The sequence below is a fragment of the Diadema antillarum genome, unplaced genomic scaffold (genome assembly GCF_040938485.1).
Source record: "Diadema antillarum isolate AM-2024a unplaced genomic scaffold, OU_Dant_1.0 seq00000853_RagTag, whole genome shotgun sequence".
In the NCBI taxonomy this organism is placed as follows: Eukaryota; Metazoa; Echinodermata; class Echinoidea; order Diadematoida; family Diadematidae; genus Diadema; species Diadema antillarum.
Window position 1 is genome coordinate 237,136 of NW_027271724.1, and position 22,512 is coordinate 259,647.

Here is a 22,512-nt window from a genome sequence, read left to right on the forward strand (position 1 = left end):
CGGGAAACATCTGGCGAAATAAATGTTCATATAATGATAGACATACAGCTTAAAAAAAGGACTAGAAATAGATTGATATATGATATTGCAATACCATGTTGAGACCGTTATAGCAAAGGTTGTCCTGGACACCGTTGCTAGAAACTTTGCGTTTAAACGCAACTCGAAAAATCAAACGTCCCTCAAAATAGCACGCAACTTAGCGTTGAAACTCAGGTGTAGTTTATATAACAGCAACGGGGCACTCATCCTCAAGGATCATTGTTGAATTATCATATTTTTTTTTCTTATCGATCTTTTGCTTGTTTGTTTTTTTACCCCGGTGGTTTATTTTGATATGCTTTGTTTTGTTTTGATTAATCGTTGTTCGTTGTTGTTGTTGTTGTTGTTGTTGTTTGCCGGATGAGCATGGTGTCATTCAAGATTATATAGGTTCTAATCGTCTTGCTGGAACCAGCATACTGTAACCAAAACATAGAAAGTGAATGGTGAGTCAAAATAGTCTAAAAAAAAAACCCGATACGACAGAAATGAAAAATCTAGGCGTATCACGCGGTCATTCAGCTTATGTAATGCTGATTTTGCCTGCAGTATGTGTTTGTGCGTGTACGTATGTGTGTGTCCCACTCCCTTTTCATGGCTTGGGTATAGGAAGTTAGCCAAAATGATATTGTGCAAGGGTACCTTCACTATCAGTTATGACGTAACCAGCTCCTCCCGAAAGATGACGTCAGAATCACTCTTTCCGCCTAAATGACGGCACCCGCTGACCATTCACTAAGCAGTGTTTTAGTCTATTGTTCCTTTGATTCAATGTTCATCCAATTAGGTGTGTCAACTAATGATCATGGAGTGTGGATGAAAATTTGTAAACATCAAAATCAGGTTGTTTTTGTTTGTTGTTGTTATTCCGATACACATGGATTTATTGTACGAATTATCAGTGTGCAGTTACGGCATACAGGAAATGCTCATTATACCATGGACCTACATGATCATACCAACTAAACTTTGAAGGGACGGTAATGTCGTCGAAACGGTGTCTTGATGACGTCAGACGAATCCGGTCTCGCGCTGACCAATAGGAAGCCTCCCGGTGAGCTAGACCAGCTAATAAGGCCACCTGTTCGACAATAGTTGACAACCTGTTTGTTTGTGGCCAAAACAACCTCAACCTCGCAAAACGCTTAAAATATCGAGAATCTTACACCCATCACGCAAATAAGTCGGATATTTTGATACGCCCGTACCTTCAGCAGAAAAACTGCTTGCGTGAGGAGATCTGAAGTTAAACTACCTGCATAAATTTCAGAGGTTATCGCCGTGATTTGACGAGTGTTCAAAACCTCTTTGCCCATCAGTCGACAGTCTGCATTTCGCGCGTTGCCGCCGGACACAAAATCACAATCGATCTCATTTGCTTCTGAGTATAGACCAGAGGACAGACCTGAAGAATAGCCTGTCGTTGAAGATCGCTAACGTCTCGAGGCAAGGGAAAGGCGGGCCCAGCCAGTGAGCTACATACGATTTCACAAGTAAGTTAACTTTGTACATAAGTATCCATCGAATTTATTGATTAATTTCTTAATTACCATTCCACGTATACAATGTGCCAGCATGCATGCGTCCTCCATTAGCAGGTATTATGAGTTCAAATTATGAACGTCGATTAAAGATACCCGTAGAAGAGGAAAGCGAAAAGAGAAAGAACCGATAGACTTTATGAAGCATACGACTTCATAATTTACTTTTCATATTTTTTTAATTCCTTGTAATTATGCCATCTTGTGTTGAAATTGAAGTTCATAACAGGTCACGCTCTTTATACCATCCGTGTTCTTAATGTAAGGTTTGTTGGGGGCATTGGTATCAGTTTCCTCCTTTTTTAGAGGAATGACTGATTTTACCGGAAAAGTGTATTTATACTTCGTCATTATTTCACCTTTGACAAAAACTTATGACGACTGTTGAATTGTTGTTTTCACCTTTTAACATATACACTGTCAAATGTCGAAAATGGTACGTCTATAGCGTCATCTATTTTTTCTCAGATATACCTATATAGTCTTATTGGACTCTCATAGAAACATCTTAATCGATGTCTCAATAGTTCTCTTGCATGGTACAGTAAATATTATTTGACTCTAGAAATCATCGTTTTCTAAATAACCAGAGCCATAATCGGCAAAAAGTATACATGATATACCTAGCTGTATTTTACATTATTTTGACTGTATAAAATTTGAACGGCTATCACTCTTCTTATATATTGGTTATAACATTGGATATAACACAACTATGTCGGGGCCTTGGACTGGACATTCCTGGACACTACGAAGATGTCCAGCTCTAAACATTGCATGGGAATTTTCTTACCCACCTTCGTGGGTGGACCGATCGAGATCCCGACAGTAGGAACCTTGGTATAGGACAAAACTAAACTATTACAGTTTTATTATTAGCACGTGTACGTGATAAGTAGTCGGCATTTTCGAAGGTAGCCCACGATGTAGCACTTCCCACTGCACTGCCATCTTGAACTTTCTGCCACTGGATTTTACTAGCCCGACGACCAGACGCCTTGTCAAGTACGGCCTGTCGCGACTTAGTACAGCGAAAGGGCTGTGTATAGTTAGATTTTAACAGACCACATCCGACACGAAACCTTTGTTTGGAAGATCCCACGATAATCATTAAACCATACAATAACGTATTCGATGTACTTGTTACAAGCAATGAACTGGGATGTGGTAAGAATATGTCGTAATGCGTGCTGAATGGGGGAATTAAATGGGTGAATTTGTGCTGCATTTATGGTTGTATGAAATCCTCACTGTTACTATGTGTTGTCACGTGACCACCTCAAACCGGATGTCTGCTACACTACATAAGTGGTTCTTTTGGTCTCTTTGTGGTGAACGGGACTGAACTTTTAACCTCGGAAGAGCAGTTATGCGTATTGTCTATCGTATATAACCAATAACAGTCAAGCTCCTAACCCACCCTATACTTCGAAATTTGATAGTCTTTATGACCCCCTTTCTCCTTTTAATAGATATTATTTTGTATATGCATAATTCTACGTACATATATTAGTACATAATTGCTCGACACTAACTTTTTTTTTCTCTGGTGGCCCGTTATAGGGCAATTAAAATATTTTAATTTGGCATTTTTGTGTCCGAAAAAGAAATATATAGTGGCCCGAAGTGATAAAAACATTTTGGCAACGGAAAGAAAAAATGGTGACCGAACATCAATTTCTACTGGCCCCAGTTCACCGGGCTACCGCTCTTAATTTCGAGTCCTGCATAAAATCATGTGCACAATAATGATTGTGTGTCTTTAACATTAGAGTGTTGTAGCAGTTTCTCCTAGCTCACATCTTAATCAAATGTTTCCATGTTTGATTTTAAAAGACTTGGTTTAATGACTTGCCAGAAAAAAACCCGAGAGAAATGTTTGTAAGTAATCATTACAACCCGACAGCAAGAACTGAGAAATCAAGGTTGGTCCCACCACCTGCGCCCATTCAGGACCCGTTTCTACCCTTCCAGACCATGGAGCTACAACACGTGTGTTTAATAGCTCTATGTTCAGCTCAGGGGGGTCTTATCCCGTGCTATAGTTCACACAGGCACTTGAACCGTACTTTCATTCGGTTATTATCAAGGATACAGCCATCGATTAAACCTATTCGTTCCATTGCCTAATTTCCTGCCACGATTGAAATATCCGGACAAGGCAGGATTTCCCGTGAATGGCCTGGGAAAACAAATCCTCTTTGTTACCGGTGCTCAAACATATTGTGTCCATCTTGTGAATACCCACTGTAATGACACATCAAAGCCAACAATACCCATTAAACATTGTGTGTTTTCAGTCCCGTAGGATTAGAAAATGAGAAACAGGAAATGGGTTCTTAATTCTCACTTTTAATGCATTAAAACGAGCACGCCAATACGAGAAGATATGTTATGTGTGTTCAGTGATTGTTTGTTTGTTTGTCGTCATGAGACATGATACAAGATCAAACAAGCATAGGTTTTCATGATTATTGTTTGATTTCTTACTCTTCGTGGAGATAAGATGTTTCAGTGACGATTAAGTCTTTAATTACCCCCAATAAATGGCAGAGCTATGTAATTATACTCACGATACTTCAGATCAAGTAATCGAATACAGGGGCGGATCCAGGAATTCTGTAAAGGGGGGGGGGGGGGGGCGTGACTAATATTTCTGGTGCCACTTCCGGGTTTCATGTCATTTTTTCTTTTTATTTCTTTTGTTTTTAACGAAAAATAAGGGGGGGGGGGCGTGCGCCGGTTGCGCCTCCCTCTGGATCCGCCACTGGAATAATGTCTAACTTGAACAAACATTGATAATGTGTGTATCTCTTTGCATTGTCCCAATTTTGGCAATTCAGCTATACCTTGTTGTCGACCTCATCGAGTAGGATGTCGAGCACGAGCGGCATCGCTTTCCTCCTCGTGGTTCTGTCCGTGGCGGTCGAAGCAAATTTGAACGCTCGAGTGACGAACTTGGAGCGGTCGTTGGCGATGAACCGACAGATGACCAACATGATGACGGCGAGGATTACGACGGCTGAGAGGAGGGATCGGATGATGACAGAGTGAGTTCATCTCGTCTATCGTAGCAGTGGCGTGATAAGTGTATTTCCATCTCTCAAATATCAGGCATTCCTCAGCAGTGTAGACGAGAGCCAAGGCCGTACATAGGATATCTTATCCCATTCCCCTGTTCCTTAATCTCCAGATATTTTACACGTGTTTGTTCAAAAAGTATAGGAGATCGCTTTTAGTTTCATATCTAAGATAACACTTTCTCATACATGTATTTCTAATTCATTTGTAAAAGTGAATTAGAAAACCTTCACCCCTCTGTTAATATTCTCTTGCTTTATAAAAGTGAATGATGTTAAATCCAAGAGGGCACAGTTCAAATCGGTTTAAAGGAGCAATTGATTCTGCTGTGAGGTGGTATCAAAGATAATTGGCTTTGATTCCAGTGAATAATCTGTAAGGCAGAGGAAAGAATTGTGTCACAAGACACAAAACACTACAAAGCACAACTCAACTTCCTGACGCCATTACCCTGCTGTGACGAAGACCGGTAAAATGGTCGATCGAGGAGAAGGGAAACATTTTTTTCTTTCTCCTTGTATAAATGTCATACCCTTATTCCAAATTTCACTCATAGGGGTAATCAAGTCCGTCACAAAAAGAAAGACAAGTTTTAAGGTAACGTTACATGAGCGTTAATACCAATGTGCGCTTTCTCCACTCTGTGAATCAATCTAAAAGTAACTGGCGTCTGTATCACTACAATTTTGCCTACACTTTCAGTTGTGTTGTTAAAGGAGACCTCCGGATGATTTTCAGATTTTTACATTTGAACAACTATAAATTAGTAATACTGAGGACAGAGTTTAAAGGACAAGTTCACCTTCATAAACATAAGGATTGAGAGAATGTAGCAATATTAGTAGAACACATCATTGAAAATTTGAGGAAAATCAGACAATCCGTTCAAAAGTTATGAATTTTTGAAGTGTTTGTGCAGTACCCGCTGGATGAGAAGACTACTGCAGTGTATGAATAATTAAGATGTCACATGCGTACAACAATATAAGGAAAATATAAAGAGAATTTCACAAAATTCCATCTTTTGAAAAAAGTACACATTCCCCTGACTCGTTACCGACAAATGTTATGGGTAATATTATTCCCCCTGCCTTTAGAAAGAGACAAGTCAAGTGCTCTTTTATTATGCGAAAAAAGTGAAAATATGTTGAATTTTCTTTTACATTTTCTTTATACTGTTGTACGCATATGACTCACAAGCTGTAGTAGTCTCCTCATCCAGCGGTTCCAACACAAAAATTTAAAAAATTCATAACTTTTGCATCGATTGTCCAATTTTCCTCAAACTTTCACTGATGTGTTCTACTAATATTGTTGCATTTTCTCAATCCTTATGTTTATGAAGGTGAACTTGTCCTTTAAGAATTTGTGATAATTGGGATGAAGAATAAGAATATTTTCAAAATTTAGAACAAATTGCAATGAACAAGGATGATGACATGGCAGAGTCACCATAAGAATGCATGAGTTGGGGCTCAAGGAAGCAGAACAAAAGAAGAAGGCATGCATAGATTATTCACAGGTGAACTCGCAAGCAAGCGATATTGTAATGGAATTACACTGCTACATTTCTGAAATATGTGAACCTCCTATGTCATCATCTTTGTTCAGTGTAATTTGTTTAAGGTTTTTTGAAGTATTGTTTCTCTGCTCAAGAACCACAATAAATTTCACAAATCTATACATGGAGTAGTCAATTTATGTACTACATGATATGAAATTATGAAAATTGTCTGGAATGTCCCTTTAAACTTTGCTCCTCTTCTTTTTCAACGATCGTTTCGATAATAATTCTAGACAGCTAACAAGACTGACGCAACAAGTCAACACGCAGATTGCCGAGCTGACGGAAGCCAACCGGGTCCTCCGTGAACAGAACGACGAACTGCAGGTGATGTTGGGGACCTTCGAGCGATTCTTCGGGTCCCTCCTTGTGGAGGCCCCGGAGTCTTTTGATCCCACTCGGCACGCGATGGAGCGAATTAACACGCTCAATGCCTTCCTAGGCAACAGAAAGGCTACCCTGGCTGGTATGTCAATCACAGTTGAGAACTTCCTGGCTATGATATTGTCATTATTATTATCATCATTATCATTTTTTTGACATTTTATATATTTCATTTAATTTATTTTCACTTAATAAAACATGCATACATAAAAATGTGACAACGGTATGACAAGTATAACGTGACAATGTGACAAAACAAACAAACAAGCAAACAAACATATGACATGATGATGATGATTATAATTATTATTATCATCATCATCATCATCATAATTATCATCATCATTATAATCATCTTTGAACAGCTAATCTATTTTGTTGGGATGATTTGTAAAATCTAACTCTTATATGCACAGCCAATAATGCCATAAACATAGCATAGAAAAGTTAAATAAAAGCTGTCACAAAATCAGTATCAAAATTATTGCTTTTGTATTTGCCAGTGCTGCATGAGAATGGTTAAATCTGTGATTTGTTTCAGTTTTTGTCATTATGAATATGATATTCTTCCTTGCACACACTTGGGAAAACGGGATCATTTAGTCGACCTATTTCTGCCTTAAACAAAGATAATTTTACAATTACGAAGAAAAAATTCCCTTCATCAGTCATTATTGTACATGCGAGTGGAATAGATTTACAGAATGTATAGATTTTTAAAATTTACAGGCACATGTTCACATGATTTTTGTTTTTCTCTTCCAGGCTTGAACCCCGATCCCATTACAGTTCCAGCTAACGACTCAGTTGACCCGGAAACACTTGGCAGGGCCTTGACCGAGCTATCGGAAGTGAACTCCAATCTACGCCGTCAGGTCACGCGGCTGGAAAACCGGGTGGATAACGGCGTCATCGGAACGGCAGATCGCAGCCTCACTGGGGGGTCTGACGATATTTTCACCCTTAGTGAGGTACGTTTCTCGGCCCCCTCTTCCCCTCCTACTCTCTCCCTCCCCTTTCCTTTTCCATATTCTCTCCTACCATCTCCATTCATGTTTAAAATTGCAATGTAGTCCCGTAATATTGTCCCTGCATATTTGCATTAACATTGAGCTCCTTTCACAATTCCTGATGACGCAAGCTGACTTTAGAGCTAGGACATTTTTTTCAACAAACTTCAGACGAGAAGTCCGGCAGTGTGCTGCGGAAACTACTCGAAGATACGGCATAATGCTGCATCAAAATTTTGTCAGAAACAGTTGCATGAAAAAGAACATGTACTGCTGCTGTTGTGAGTAAGTGCTTGTAGTAACAGAAATAACGTGTGGAAAGGCACATAACTGTGTCTATTGTTCAGCTCAATTTAATGTTAAAAAAGGATGTCACAGCTGGACAATGAATACAGATGATTTGTATTTTTTTATTTTTGAGAGGTGGGGCTTAACAGGATGCAGAAAAAAAATCATGAAAAATGTTTGAAAATATATGATGCATATCTCCCTCTGGCATTTAGTGATTGGGGTATGCCAAAAAGACATCAATAGATGTCAACTTATATTTAGATTGCAGGAACCTTTTAATGCTTACGTTGCGCGATTTACCGCCGAAAACACCGTCCTTTGAAAAAGGATAAAAAATGCATTCTTTTCGTTGGTCACGTAACTTTAGGTAGATTGTAGCTTTTCAATCTGACCGTGTCGACTCTTGTTTACAATGGACTAAACAAAGACCATCATAACCACAAATAACCATCTTCTCAAAGAAGGTGTATGGTCGGTTCAAGCCATCTTGTGGAACTCGCCTTTATTTCAATCTTCTTACGCGGAACAATGAAGTGCCAATACAATATGTATCCATAACTATTTTGTTTTATAAACAGTGCCGTCAGCAGCTGGTCAACATCGAGGCCATGGTCAACTCGCTGACGGCAGTTCAGCTGGAGCAGGACACGGCATCACGCCTGTCGGGATCCACGAACGTCATCTCCGATCGGGATCGGGAGATCCTAGAGGGTGCTGCTTACGGAGATAGATCCTTGACGAGTGAGTGATGATACATTTGACAGTATAGCACTGTATAAGATGCCTGCCTGTCTCTCTTTCTGCTAAACCTTAAAGGGGGGGGGGGGTTCTTCACGGAGGGAGCTTATTGCCACTTGGTCTACTATCAGATGGTCTACTTCCTAGTTCATCTACGGCTAAACTTACGTGCCTATATACTATCAATTTCGTCTAATGCCCTTTTGGCCTACTTCTCACTTGGTCTAATACCCAGTTTGGCTACTTATCATTTTCGTCGAATGACCAATGGTCTAATTGCAGTTTTGTCTCCTTGGACTTCTTCCCATTTTGTCTATACGCTGTGGGTATTAGACGAAGTGGCAATTGGACTAAATGGTCATTAGACGATCTGGTTGTAGACGAAACGTGATTAGACCATGTGGGTTGAGAATAAATGGCTATTAGACGAAGTGAGAGTAGACTAAGTGATAGATTACCACTTGAGGGGCTTGCAAGGTCTCCACCCCCATCCCTTACACACAGACACACACACTTTTGGTTACGGTAAGGGGGGGGGGGAGGGGACAAGAAACCTAATACAATTTGTATGTAGTAAAAACTACAAAATTGCAGAAACTGCGCACTTTACCAGGAATCAAATTAAGTTTACAAAACGGCTACAACGTAAAATCCCCGCCAGATTATACGCCTTTAGACGAAACCCTGGACAGCCCCTTCCACTGGTAAGATAATGATCCCCCCCCCCCCACACACACACACGCACATGCAAATGCCTCCTGCTCAGTCCATTTGCTCTACGGTATACAAATATCTCTTTGTCTCTGCTTGTCTTTGTCTTTTTGTCTTTTTGTCTCTATTGACATGATCGATATCACGATCCCGATTTTACCAAAAAAACAAACAAAAAAATGAGAACTTTGCTGTGTTGCTCAAAACATTTGATACTGAAAGAGAGGCGGGTGCTGGGGAAAGGCACGTATGCGAAGTTGATGTTCTGACGCTTTGGCTAAAAGTGGGAAAAATAATCAAGTGTAAAACGGTTTCCTTCCTATGTTTCGACCAGGTGCTCGTAAGTCCGTCTTCTCAGTCGCCATCAGAAAGTCGACGCACGGCTCCAGCGCAGCCAAACATATCGCGTTCGACTACGTCTTCGTCAACAAGGGCAATCACTGGAACGAAACTTCGAATACGTTCGTCGCCGGAATCACCGGCTACTACTTCTTCACAGTGACGTGAGTACCAAAATTAGACCTGCGCTATAATTTTACCAAAAAAAAAAAAAAAAAAAATCCAACTACACACGTCTGTGTGTGTGTTTATGTGTGTGTTTGTGTGTGTTTTTAAGAGGTGGGGCTCAACAGGGTGCAAAAAATATCATGAAAACTGTTTTATAATATATGATGCATATCTTCCTCTAGCATTTAGTGATTTGGTTATGTACTAACCAAAAAAGACATCAATAGATGTCAACTTATAGTTAGATTTCATTGGGCCATTTTACCGCCGAAAACGTAATGCATCCCTAAGCATTAACGACGACAACAACAACAACAACTACGACAATAACAACAACAACAACAACAACAACAACAACAACAACAACAACAACAACCAACTTTTATCACTACCAATAAAAGTAGAAGGACGATTACTGCTAAGCGAAATCTTTTGTATTTGCTATTTGCACTTTTGAACAAATTCTGGGATATTAGAAGGGGGCGCGAATATTAATACTGTGTGAGACACGGAGCGTGTCAGTACAAAATAGCACTAAATTCTGTGTTGTGAAGGTGATAGACAAAGCAAATAGAAGAAAAAAAAGCTTAGGAAGGGGAAGAATGAGGAAGAGGAGGAATAGAAGGAAGGAGAGAAAATGAAGGAGAAGGTGCAGAAGAAGAAATAGGAGAGGAAGAAAACGAAAAAAAAAAAGAAGACGGGTGAAGAAAACTATGGAAGGATATCTATTTATATGCAAAACTTACAAAGCTATGAGATTAGCCGACATGTTAATAGCCATCCCAGAATAATTGGTTTCTCGATTTTACGGTTAAACAAATAATACATCAATAACGATATCTCAGTACTAATTGTTAAACGCTGAACTTTGAACAAAAACAAATATGTGGAGGGTTGATGTAATACAACAACAACAACAACAACAACAACAACAACAACAACAACAACAACAACAACAGACAATTGACTGGCAATGCCAGGGGATAATGAAAGGTCAAAGTTAAAATTCATCTTTATTTTCATCAAATAAACATAGAAAATTATAAACAATGTATCAGCAGTGTAATAATTACGAAAACGAAGATTAACTAAATGCGTGTGATAATGAGTAACGATACAATATATATATATATATATATATATATATATATATATATATATGTATACATATGCATAGTACATATGAGATAAGGATTGGGATGATGGAAATGGAGGGTCGCGCTAAAAAGCAAAGCTTGTACGATATGGGACATTCAGAAAATACACAAGAGAACAAATTATGAATTAGTGACAGGATCCTCTGGAGGATCAGTGCGAACACCAGTGATAGCATAGTTATTTGATAAAAAAGAAAATGATTGATAAAAAGCGATGATGTTGTTCATTGTACGTCTTTCATCCTTCGATGTATACAGACTGCGGACGTACGACAGCCGCTTCATTGGTGTTGCGCTAATGAAGAATGACAACCTCGCTACAGCCATTAGCTCGGACCCCTCCGATCGCAACGTCATGGAGAGTCAGAGCTTGGTGCTCCACCTGGAGGTCGGGGATCGAGTCTGGCTGCGACTCGGCCCGTCACCCCTCTACGGAATGCACTCCGATGACTTTAACTATTGCACGTTTACGGGCTTCCTCGTCTACAAGGGACGGTGAAGCTTTAACCGGTTCCCCCACCCACACCCGGAGCCGCTGAACCGCCAACGTGAAGAAATTAAACAAGAGAAACATTGGAGCACAAGAACGACAAAATGTGCGAAGCCTCTTGCTGACACGTAAATGATATGACGGTTTTCGATCTCTTGATTTTTAGTGCAGATAACACGAACAATTGAGTAGCTGTAGGACAGTTGGCTTTTCTTTTGATTAAATCGACTGCATTTCATGTTTCATGCATTCATGATGTGAATATGAATAAAACTTCGAGAGATTTGCGAAATTGTTCTCTTTAGAAAAGAAATATTGTGTTGAGTAAGACAAGAATGTGTGTCGGAAAAGAAAGTTATCCCGAAAAAGATCTCAATTTCTCCCTTTATATGACTTTTCAATGAAAACACCATTTTGTCACGGTTTCATTTCCACTTCTCAGATGTTTCAAGCTTTGTTCTGGTAATCCTTAATATAATCAAGTAGGCCTACGTGAGATGTCCACTTGGGCACTCAGTATACACTGCAACCAACATGAGGGCGCATAATAAGTTTTGACAATTCGGCAAGTGTTGGCCATATATTCATAAATTCGTGCACCCAGGAAAAGTAATGCGCAAATAGGTGGAGTCTGCAATGAATAAAAGAGCAACAAAATATCGCAATAGGAAAGATGTAAAACAAAACAAATCGGAACAACTGACGGCATGCATCGAAGACACATCTCACACAAAACTCCAGAGTGTGTACTCCGTTAAAAATGAAACATTTGCAGGGGACTAAAATGTTGTTGATATTTATGCAAGGAGAACAGTTGTTTCCATACAGTGAAAGAAAACCAAAAAAATTCTCATTCGTAATTATTAAAACAGGACGTACACAGCCACAGTCATTTTCTCTGGACACTCTCACCTGTTATATTAATCCATTTGCCTACCCGGAAGTGGTGTAGGAAAAAAAATGTGTACAGGAATAGGCTAAACCTAATCGTAAACAAATTTTAAATCTGTTAAATTGAGTTTGCTCTTGTGTTATTTAATGAAGAGAATGCTGCAAAGTATACATTAAAAAAAGCTGCAGATTGTATTATCTATCAAGGTAAAAGCCATAATTAATACATTAGGTGAGTGGCAAGCCAATATTCGTATACATACAGTTGCTATTTGTGTCATGTTAATCATGATACAATAGTAATGTTAATCCATTCTAATCAATGTTACCGGATGATGTTTATACAGACTGTAATTTTTGTCTGTATTTTGAATCAACAGTATGCATGTTGTGCTGAAAATCAATTATAGGCCTACTGATTATGTTTGCAACGCAATCCTTTTCATATTAACCTCCAAGAATATTTTTGTATTAGCAAAAATCATCAAAGCGTACATACGTAAAGCTTTTTTTCGTCCATGTACATCACATACGCATTTGCTGTGAAAAAGAAGAGAAGTTTTTCTGTTACTCCACTTGTGTAAAAGCTACTAGCATTTTGTACGAAATATTACCTTATTTGAACATTGTATTTTGTACTCATAACAACGTGATGATATGACATTTGCTGTACTCTAACTTAAAATGTACACGATTTTGTAATAAAAAGAAATGGAAAACGTAACACGGCCGTTATGCATTGCTGATATTATTTAATTTTTTTAAACCTTATTTACTTTCCCTTATTTACTCATGAAGACGCAGTGAAAGCAGAAGTAAATTTTGATAGCAGATTTTGGAAACATCGAGTTTTCTACACACATCCAATAGTTGTATACCTGTTTCGACAACGGGCTGTCATCTTTCTCAAACGATGACTAATCGGCGACTGATGTTTAGGCGCCAATGAGTAGTCACCCAGGTGTGACATCCGGGTGATAGCGCTATCGAAAATGTGAAACTTACGATGTATAAATGTCACAGGTATCTACAACAGTTGGACGTGTTTAAAGAACTCAGTGTTCACATATCTATCAACCATCCTTATAAGCCCTCTACATTTCATTTCGCGCAGTTTCAAGAGTGTAGGGGTACAGGAAAACTCGTAAACAAGCATTTAAAACGCTAAGGGGAATCGAATATTTCGCCCAAAGGACGGATTCCCCTCAGGATACCTGGTTTTCACATGGAAATTCCCCCTATGCCCCAAATTATAAATATATACATACATATAATATATGTAATTATATATATATTATGCATCCATATAATACATAACACTATATAATTATGCACATAACTTATACGAATAAGTGTATAGCTTCTTAATATATTCAATGTACATTGTGACTTTGTCTCTAACAAATAGAATGACTGCCTTGCTATATGTAGTAAGAAACATCGATTTCACTTGCCAATAGAAACAATAGGAACTAAGTTGTGTGCGATAAGTTGACAGTGAAATCAATTTCGGTGTATAGCAATTGTAGGCACCTCACGCTATACATAGTATAAGCTGGTGATGTGACTACTGTACAAAAGACGGGAACACAGACTCGACTTATTACCGGAAGTGACCAGGGACACCACCTTCAGCCAGCCATGGTGTCCCGGTGCTCAGCTGGCATGGTTCTGGTGGTCCTGCTTCAGTTGACCAGCAGGTATAACAACGGGAATATCCGACATTCATTGTCACGCGTCTCACTGGGATTAAACCGAAAAACCAGAACCCTAACCGAGCTATAGCGCCAACAACAAAATTTCAGATCAGCAGCTATAGTTCTGTAGAATTTCTAGCATATTGTCAAATGTGTTGTTCTGCACGGTTAGAATATCAGTCCACTTTCTGACTTTTCTCGATCTGTCGCGGATCTAGGGAGAGTTCTTATATTTTTGTTTAATTTCATTTGATATGCTTTACTCACAAAAATGCATATACATACATTACACACAACTATGCACATAGTTGCACACGGAATATATCATGTATATTTTGTGTGGATCGTCATAAGCTACGAAAAACTTGACTGGGACGTCCAGTAGATATAACTTACACATAATTATATACAGAAACATTGTCAGAAAAAGTATTATCAGATGTATGTTCAACAAATTTCATAGTTTGAATAGGGATATGAGAGAAGACGAGAGAAAGGAAGGAAAAATGAGAGGAAAATAAGAAGAGTGGTACTCTACATCACAATAACTACAAAGTATACACATTTGATAACTCTGGGAACATGGAAAGACTCTTTACGATGTCTACGTGATGCACGCAAAAACAAATTAAACATGACAGTGAACCTTAGGAAGTGCTGACTACAAGACTAGACAAATACACCGTAGAAAGAGAGAGGAAATAGCGGGAGGGATAGTACCATATTTTGGTTTTTAAATCAATGCTAAACCATGATGGAAGACCGCTGACCATCGTCTGGTCGATCAGGGTTGGCCAGTTCGATCATGCTGAGCCTGATTCTTTTCCTACCGTTCCTGGAGGAGCTATCCCGCCTCTCTTCCAATGTGTCGGGCGACGAGGCGGTGTGGTAGAAAGTGCGCGGCGCGAATCGCTCGCAAAGTAGCTTCTTGAAGCAGCGATTGAAGCTCGCGTTCGTGGCGCCGTAGATGATCGGGTTGATCGCGCTCGACGCACACACCAAGATGCCTGCGAAATCGTAGAGGAAGTCGTCGATATTATGGAGCGGCATCCCTGCCACCACCTCGTAGGCGACGAAGATGTTGATGCCGAACCAGAATCCCCAGGCCACCGTACACGAGAGGCAAACGTAGGCCACCATACGCAAGATGCGCAGTTTCCGCCGCAGATCCCACCGCGCGATTTGTTCGCCCTCGCCGCTGACTTGCTGGCCGCGGCGGACGGCCAAATAGATGGCGACGTAGCACACGATGACGGCGGTGAGCGGGAGAGCGTAGGCCACCAGGAACAGGACGATGATGACGATGAACCACGATAGTTTTCCAGATGGTGTGTTCAGAATAGGATTCACGATGCATAGAACAAGCGATACTGAGATAGGAGATAGATTGACAGATAGATAGGGATATAAATAGAGATCAAGATATATATATATATTTATATGTATAATATAATATATATATATATATTTATAATATATATATATATATGTAATTGTATATGATTTATTTATACAACACCTCAGAATGATGTCGAATTGTGATTGGCCAAGAACATGTCACATGACATCCAATAGAAAATACCTACCAAACTCATTGAGAGTGACAGCCATACAATAGGCCCCTGGCATGGGCCTATTGCACGGCTCGGAGGTACTATAGCACGGCTTCGTGGGGGGCTACTAATGCATGGCCGCTCACAGAGTTCTGTGGCTCACAGCACCGAACTAATTCGGTGGCTCACAGCAGCAAAGCGCCAGCAAACTACATTGTACGTGCTGGCCGGCTGCGCTGCGATGCGCTGCCGGTAAACAGACCAGTCGCGGCGGAGTACTGCAACGCGTGTACGCGCAGCTACTTTACCTAGCTAGTTGCATGTATTGCGGCCTACCTACTGCTGTGTTTTTAGTTTTGACTCTGATCTGCTACGTGGACCACAGTGATCCCAAAATCAAGACTTCATTTCAAGTTGAGAAACCGTAATTTGATTATTTTTCTGTGTTTTTATACAAAATCATTTTCGGAAATAGAGAAAGTCTAGACCTACTACTAGATCTACCGACATCTCAGGTAGGCTTAACAGTCGGGCCTAACTCGATCTAACGTTAGCGTAGAATGGGTATAGACCCTGCGTAGTTTGTGATTCCTGTGACTGTGTGGTCGAATCATGACGAGTGTTTGAAAGCAGTACACAGGGTGGTTTACAATTCTCGGCCTAATTGTTACATTTATTTTTGGGCCTTCCTGAGTTAGCGGTCACTAATTTAGTACTGTGATTGTGGACAAGGTGTTGTATAAAACGAATAATTTATGATTTTGTTCGTGCATTAGGGCACGTAATACCGCACTCGGCGCGATATTCGCCACTGGTCTATTCAACGCGGCGCTACGCGCCTTGTTGAATAGACCAGTGGCTTATCTCGCGCCTCGTGCGATATTCGTGCCCTATGCACTCACAACTCATAAATTATTCGTATACTATTTATTCATTTATTTATCTATCTATTTCATGCATAGATAGATAGGGATATAAATAGATAGAGATCGATATACATCATAGATATATTTTATATACTCCTAGGTATGACAATAGCATCACAGTGAGCCGGATTTCTACAGCCGAAATCGAACACAGTGAATTTCATTTAGTATGTGATTTAAAAAAAGGGCGTACAAGGGCAAACTGAAAACTAGAGATTGTAATTTGTCATTACTGACAAATTAAGGTGATCCGATTTTTTTTTTCATCAATGATTCGAGTCCTGATCGCAATAGGCATGACCATACAGGTTTCGTCTGTTGTTAAAAACGTTGGCCGTGTGATGTTTGAATTCTCGTTTAGAAAAGGGAGTCATATCTGCCATCTTTGGTACCAAATTCCGTATACACTAGATAACGAAGATACAACAACAAATACATATGACTTTTGACCCACCTTTACACTCCCAAGATGGCATCTGAGGAAAAAAGTGGTTATTTTGTGAAATGATTCTTGCGACATCGTCTATACGTGTGCAAAATATGGGAAAGATAGGACAGGTATTCGCCAAGATACAAGATGAAACATTTATGACCTTTGACCCTAATTTACATACCCAAGATGTTGTCCGATCAAGTAGTTGTTATTTTATGAAATAATGTACGTGACATGAACTAAACATGTGCAGAATATGGGGGTGATAGGGCGTGTTTTTCTTGAGTTATTGCAAAGAAAGTTGCAGAAAGAAAGAAATATCTCAATACATAGAAGATAAGCTTTAATTTCAACCAAATTTTTTATCGTGATCCCGACATCGTATGAAAAAACGAAATCAAATTTAAGGATAGCGCAAAGTCTCAGCTACAACATATTAAAATCTGGGAGAAATTCACCGAAGGATAAGTGAGCTAGTGCTCGATAAAGACAATCATGTCAATTTTCACATTAAAAAAAAATTCCCTCCCATAGAGATAACACGTCATAACGAAGATACAAAAAGAAGTACATATGATCTTTGACCTCAATTTGCACAGACAAGATGGCATCTGAGTAAAAAGTGGTTATTTTGTGAAATGATCCTTGTAACATGGTCTTTGCGTTTGCAAAATATGGGAAAGAAAGGACATGTATTCACTAAGATACAGGATGAAACACTTATGACCTTTGACCCTAATTTACATACCCAAGATGGTGTCCGATCAAGTAGTTGTTATTTTATGAAATAATGTACGTGACATGAACTAAACATGTGCAAAATATAGAAGTGATAGGGCGTGTTTTTCTTGAGTTATTGCAAAGAAAGTTGCAGAAAGAAAGAAATATCTCAATACATCGAAGATGAGCCTGAATTTCAACCAAAATTTTTGACGTGATCCTGACATCGTATGAAAAAACGAAGGGCACACTTACGGTAGCGTAAAGTCTCAGCTACAACATATCAAAATCTGGGAGAAATTTACCGAAGCTTAAGTGAGCTAGTGCTCGATAAAGATAGTCATGTCAATTTTCATTTCCAGAAAAACTGCACTCCCATAGAGATAACACGTAAACTGGTCAAATTTGACAAGGTTACTTTCAATCCATTTTTACGAGGTGATACCGTTATCCAATCAAAATTTTGTAAACTTATGTTTGAAAGAACATTAAATAAGCTACAACATACTGAAATCTGGGTGAAAATTGACAAAGGACTAGTGAGATACGCTCGAATGAACTTGATATTTGATGACGTCATTTTGAAAATTAACTTTTTTTTAATTTATTAAGAAATTTGCTATCTTTTAATCATTTTGTCAGCATTGCCACCCCATGAAATGACATGTACAACTCATCAGGTTTTAAAATATGTAAAGAAAATGGGGGGTCACCGTCCATCCTGACGAGTAAAATCGAATTTAAAATTAGCAGTTTTTTGGCATAGTTGCACTGTATATCGCCATTGACGCGCGCGCGGAATTTCAACTTTGACGGGCCCGTATGACGTCATATTGAGTCGCATTGATTTGAAACTTGGTATAAATATTCCTTAACATTTTAGACATCCGATCAAAGTGAAAAAACTGGAAATTTCAATTGCATATGAGCTGTGCGTGCGTATATGCGCGCGCGCGTACGCGTCCGTCCGATTTTTTCAATTTTTCAAAAAATGCTCCAAATGGTCTGAAACGTGTGCAAAAAAATTTTGAGCTCGATTGGAGCATACAAATATTTCAACGCGCGCGTACGCGCACGTTTTAAGAGAAAATATGAATTTTGAGAACATGAGTAGAATGCGCATAATTTGTAATATATGTGACGTAAATTTCATTGAAAAATTTCATTCCATTAATGAGATATGATTGAGAATGTGTTTTCATATAATGACGTCATAGTGACGTCACGGTCGACTGATCACAATGATACATTAGATTTGTCGTCTTTGGGACATGATGCATACATGGTATAATTTTGAAATTGATAGGCAGCGGACTTTCTGAGCTAACCTCTGCACAACTTTTGCGGAGAAATAAAGAAACAAAGAAGAAGAAAGAATCCGTACAGATACAGAAGGTGATCCGAAGGATACTCGGATCACCTAATTAATACTTTGAGGTCGAAATTCTTCGCAAATTGACTCACCCACCCATATGCAGGTTACAATCAGGAGGGCGGGCTTTATCTTCTTTTGCGTCTTCGAATTCAACGGTCGGCTGATGGAGCGATAGCGATTTTGCACGAGAGCTGTGATCGATGCCGCACCCACCATTACCGTTACCTAGGAGACATAATTATAACGAAAGATATTAAACGTTATCCCGACTGTAAACACCAGTTTTAACGCAATGGATGGAGAAGTGATTAATTGAGCAATTTCAAAATTGTGGGCATGAATCGTCCGCCATGATCGCAGGAGAATTTGTCTGTGAGAGATAATGATACCTGGATTGTGAACAGTCATTGAAAGAGAGATATAAAGGACAAATATGTCTCCAGGTACGATCAGGGATACCTCAAGATCTCGTTAGATACAAAGAGTTGTATGGCAAGACATTGCCTGATTAGCCTTCCACTTAGATTGTCAAAATTGCTAACTGTTCTTCCTATCTCGTATGAAACAACATTGTGCCGGACACGAGTTTGAGCAGACAGTATTGTGATGGATATCATGAATATGTCATAATGATCAAATAATACGAAATCATTGAAATTTCATGCAAGCACTTTACTGATTCCGACTTCTAACCAAGTAGAAATCGCTATGATTTCAAGGCATTACCTGGGTTGAAATACCAATCAGTATTTCAGACACAGATGCTGCAACAATTATTTGCGATCGAGTAGTCTAGCATTTTCATAGTCGGACGTCACTCAAACTTTTCTACTGATCACTACCTCAAAGTATCATTGACTTCCTACTGAACAGCATAGTTGCCGGCAGTACTGCAAGGTCTACTACAATCACGTGATAAGTTGCAGACGACCATGACAACTCGATGCCGGAAATGGCGCCATTACGGGGGACAGCATAACTATAACCACACCCATGGCTTATGACTTCGAGAGCACAAGAAAAACGCCACAAAAACATATTAAGCAGATTACTAATCGTGACGTCATAATTACCAACGTCACGTCATCATCTCTAAGGCCGAATAAACATCATATAAACAGCATAGAGTATGGAAACTACCGTCTAATCAAACTAGTTGTTATTGATCGACAGCCTTCTGCATTCCAATTCCACAATAAATTTATCGTGATTCAGTCGGATAACTTTTTACATCTGACTCCCGAAAAGCGTTAAAGCAACACGTCTCTTCATTGTGTTACCATTCCATATCAGTATATTGTACACGTAAATTTTAGATAACTATTCTTTGGAAGTACCTGTAGTACTTGGTAGTAAAGTGGTTTCTAAGTATCTCACAAAAGCTAAAAGCTAAATCTTCATCTCAGTCAATACTATTATACCATCCTTTAAGGATCAATGAACAATTGTGAAGAGAGGCACCGTCATATATTTTTGTTATAACTGCGTTCTTTATGCATGATTTCAATGCAAACTTGTAGCAATGCATTTATATGCAAATAAGGCAAATTTCCAGATGGTACAATAAAATCGAATCGATTGAATTGAATTGAATCGGAACGTCTGTTATCATACATCTCATGCTCTTTCCTGAAAATGATAATCCTACGAAATTGATGATAGACACAATCCTTATGAAAGTAACATTTTTCAGAATACTGATCAAGTGGGTCAATAAATCAAAAGCTCACTGCTTTAATTACCATTAAGGCGTAAACCGAAACGACATTCTTGTGGGCTTCCTCTCCCTGGAGTCGGTGTATTCCGTGTGCGATGACCGAGATCAGGCCGAAGGTGCCGAGGAAGACGATGTCGCGAATCGCTATGTTCGCCACGAAAACGTTGCAGACGGTGTGCATACTCTTCACGGTGACGATGGCGTAGACGACCAGGGCGTTACCCGCCAAGCCGATGAGGATGATGAAGCAGGAGATGACGACTACGGTGACCTCTCTTGCGAACGCGTTGTCGACCCCGACAACGGGAGAGTCATTTGTGCCATTTGATTCGGTCGACTCTAATGGCCCTTGGCAATAAATCATTGAAGCATGATGACAAGGTACTGCCATTCTGCTTCCAGTTTATTCTATTTTCCCTTTTTTTTTCTTTCAGCTAAAGTTGTAATTTTTCGTTAACATGAAGAAAGCAACACTGGCAACCATTAGATATTGTAAGGCTATTCCCTGAGTCCGTCTGGAGCCATGAATAGCAAAGCAGGTGAAATAAGAATAATCAACACGATATCATGATCTTGAACAACTCACTGTCAAGATAAAAAAAAAAAATCAGCAAGATGATTTGATGCTGGTCAATGCCCGTCAACTCGACTGTGGCCTGTTGGCGCGTGATTTTGATCTTCGAGTAATTCTAAGAGCTGTGGCATGGAGATCCTCAACGTACTCAAACCCTCAAAAAGTGTGAGTATTTGATATGTCCTGCAAACTTGAAACGTCTGAAAAGAACGAACACATCCTTGTAAAAGATAAAAAACAATACTACACATACACAGACAAGAGTATACAGAAACATTAAAAAAAACATCAGCAACTCCTACTGATATTTTCACTTCCTTGCGGATTTGATATATTTCTGCGAACATTCTGCTGGGCCAATCATGCCGTTAAGGACTGTCAAATTTCTCACTTCTCCTTCGTCGACAACGCGTCTCATACCGGCATATTTAACAAAACCCTGATCAAGTTTCGCTTTAATTTTCGGTAAACAGCTGCACTTCACACTACACAAAAAAAAGCCTAAACAAAAACAAAAAGAAAAGCCGGGTAGGAGAAAAAGTCACACAAGATTCCTGCTGTTCATTATTTATAATGTGTGGATGTGTGTTTGTGTGTATACATAAATGTGTGAGCAGATGTGTTTGTGTTTGTGTGTGTATGTTTGAGTGCATACATAAATATGTGAAGATATGTATTTGTGTAAGTGGTGATTTGCGATATCAAATTATATCTAAAATGATGGAATTCATCTACGACGTTTATGATGACGTTTCTCTTTAGCGATTTGAGTAATCTGACTTCTTGGATTGAGATTTCATGCTGTTTATTTTATATGCAATATGTAAAACGACTATTTTATAGGGTGTACACTCTTCAGCCCGTGAGTTAAACAGAAATGGGGCTGAACTTTGGAATTTCGAATGGAAATTAGATTGATGTATGTTCATGATATGAAATTAGAATTGGAATATGAATTTGGAGTTATATATTCAAAACGGTAATAAGCCTGATTGAAAATGACATTGAAGTTGGGACTGAAAGTGATGCGGATACTGATATTAAAGCAGATGTTAGTGACCATGCATTTGAGAATACATGCAGAATTGTCATTGGACAAACAAATTGCTG

General features: G+C 39.2%; 2 protein-coding genes across 2 annotated transcripts; one reads left to right on the forward strand and one right to left on the reverse strand.

Moving 5' to 3' along the window:
- The first annotated feature begins 1,161 nt into the window (after window positions 1-1,161).
- On the forward strand, window positions 1,162-11,704 carry LOC139740414 (uncharacterized). Its single transcript, XM_071651006.1, has 7 exons — window positions 1,162-1,535; window positions 4,427-4,633; window positions 6,462-6,694; window positions 7,378-7,583; window positions 8,492-8,654; window positions 9,697-9,865; window positions 11,285-11,704. The coding sequence occupies exons 2-7, from the start codon at window positions 4,458-4,460 to the stop codon at window positions 11,523-11,525; spliced, it is 1,188 nt and encodes a 395-aa protein (XP_071507107.1). The 5' UTR covers window positions 1,162-1,535; window positions 4,427-4,457; the 3' UTR covers window positions 11,526-11,704.
- Window positions 11,705-14,848: 3,144 nt separating this feature from the next.
- LOC139740401 (somatostatin receptor type 5-like) lies at window positions 14,849-21,219 on the reverse strand. The gene is made up of 3 exons (XM_071650994.1): window positions 20,854-21,219; window positions 19,201-19,336; window positions 14,849-15,474 (listed from the first exon to the last, which is right to left on the reverse strand). The coding sequence occupies exons 1-3, from the start codon at window positions 21,217-21,219 to the stop codon at window positions 14,849-14,851; spliced, it is 1,128 nt and encodes a 375-aa protein (XP_071507095.1).
- Window positions 21,220-22,512: the final 1,293 nt, after the last annotated feature.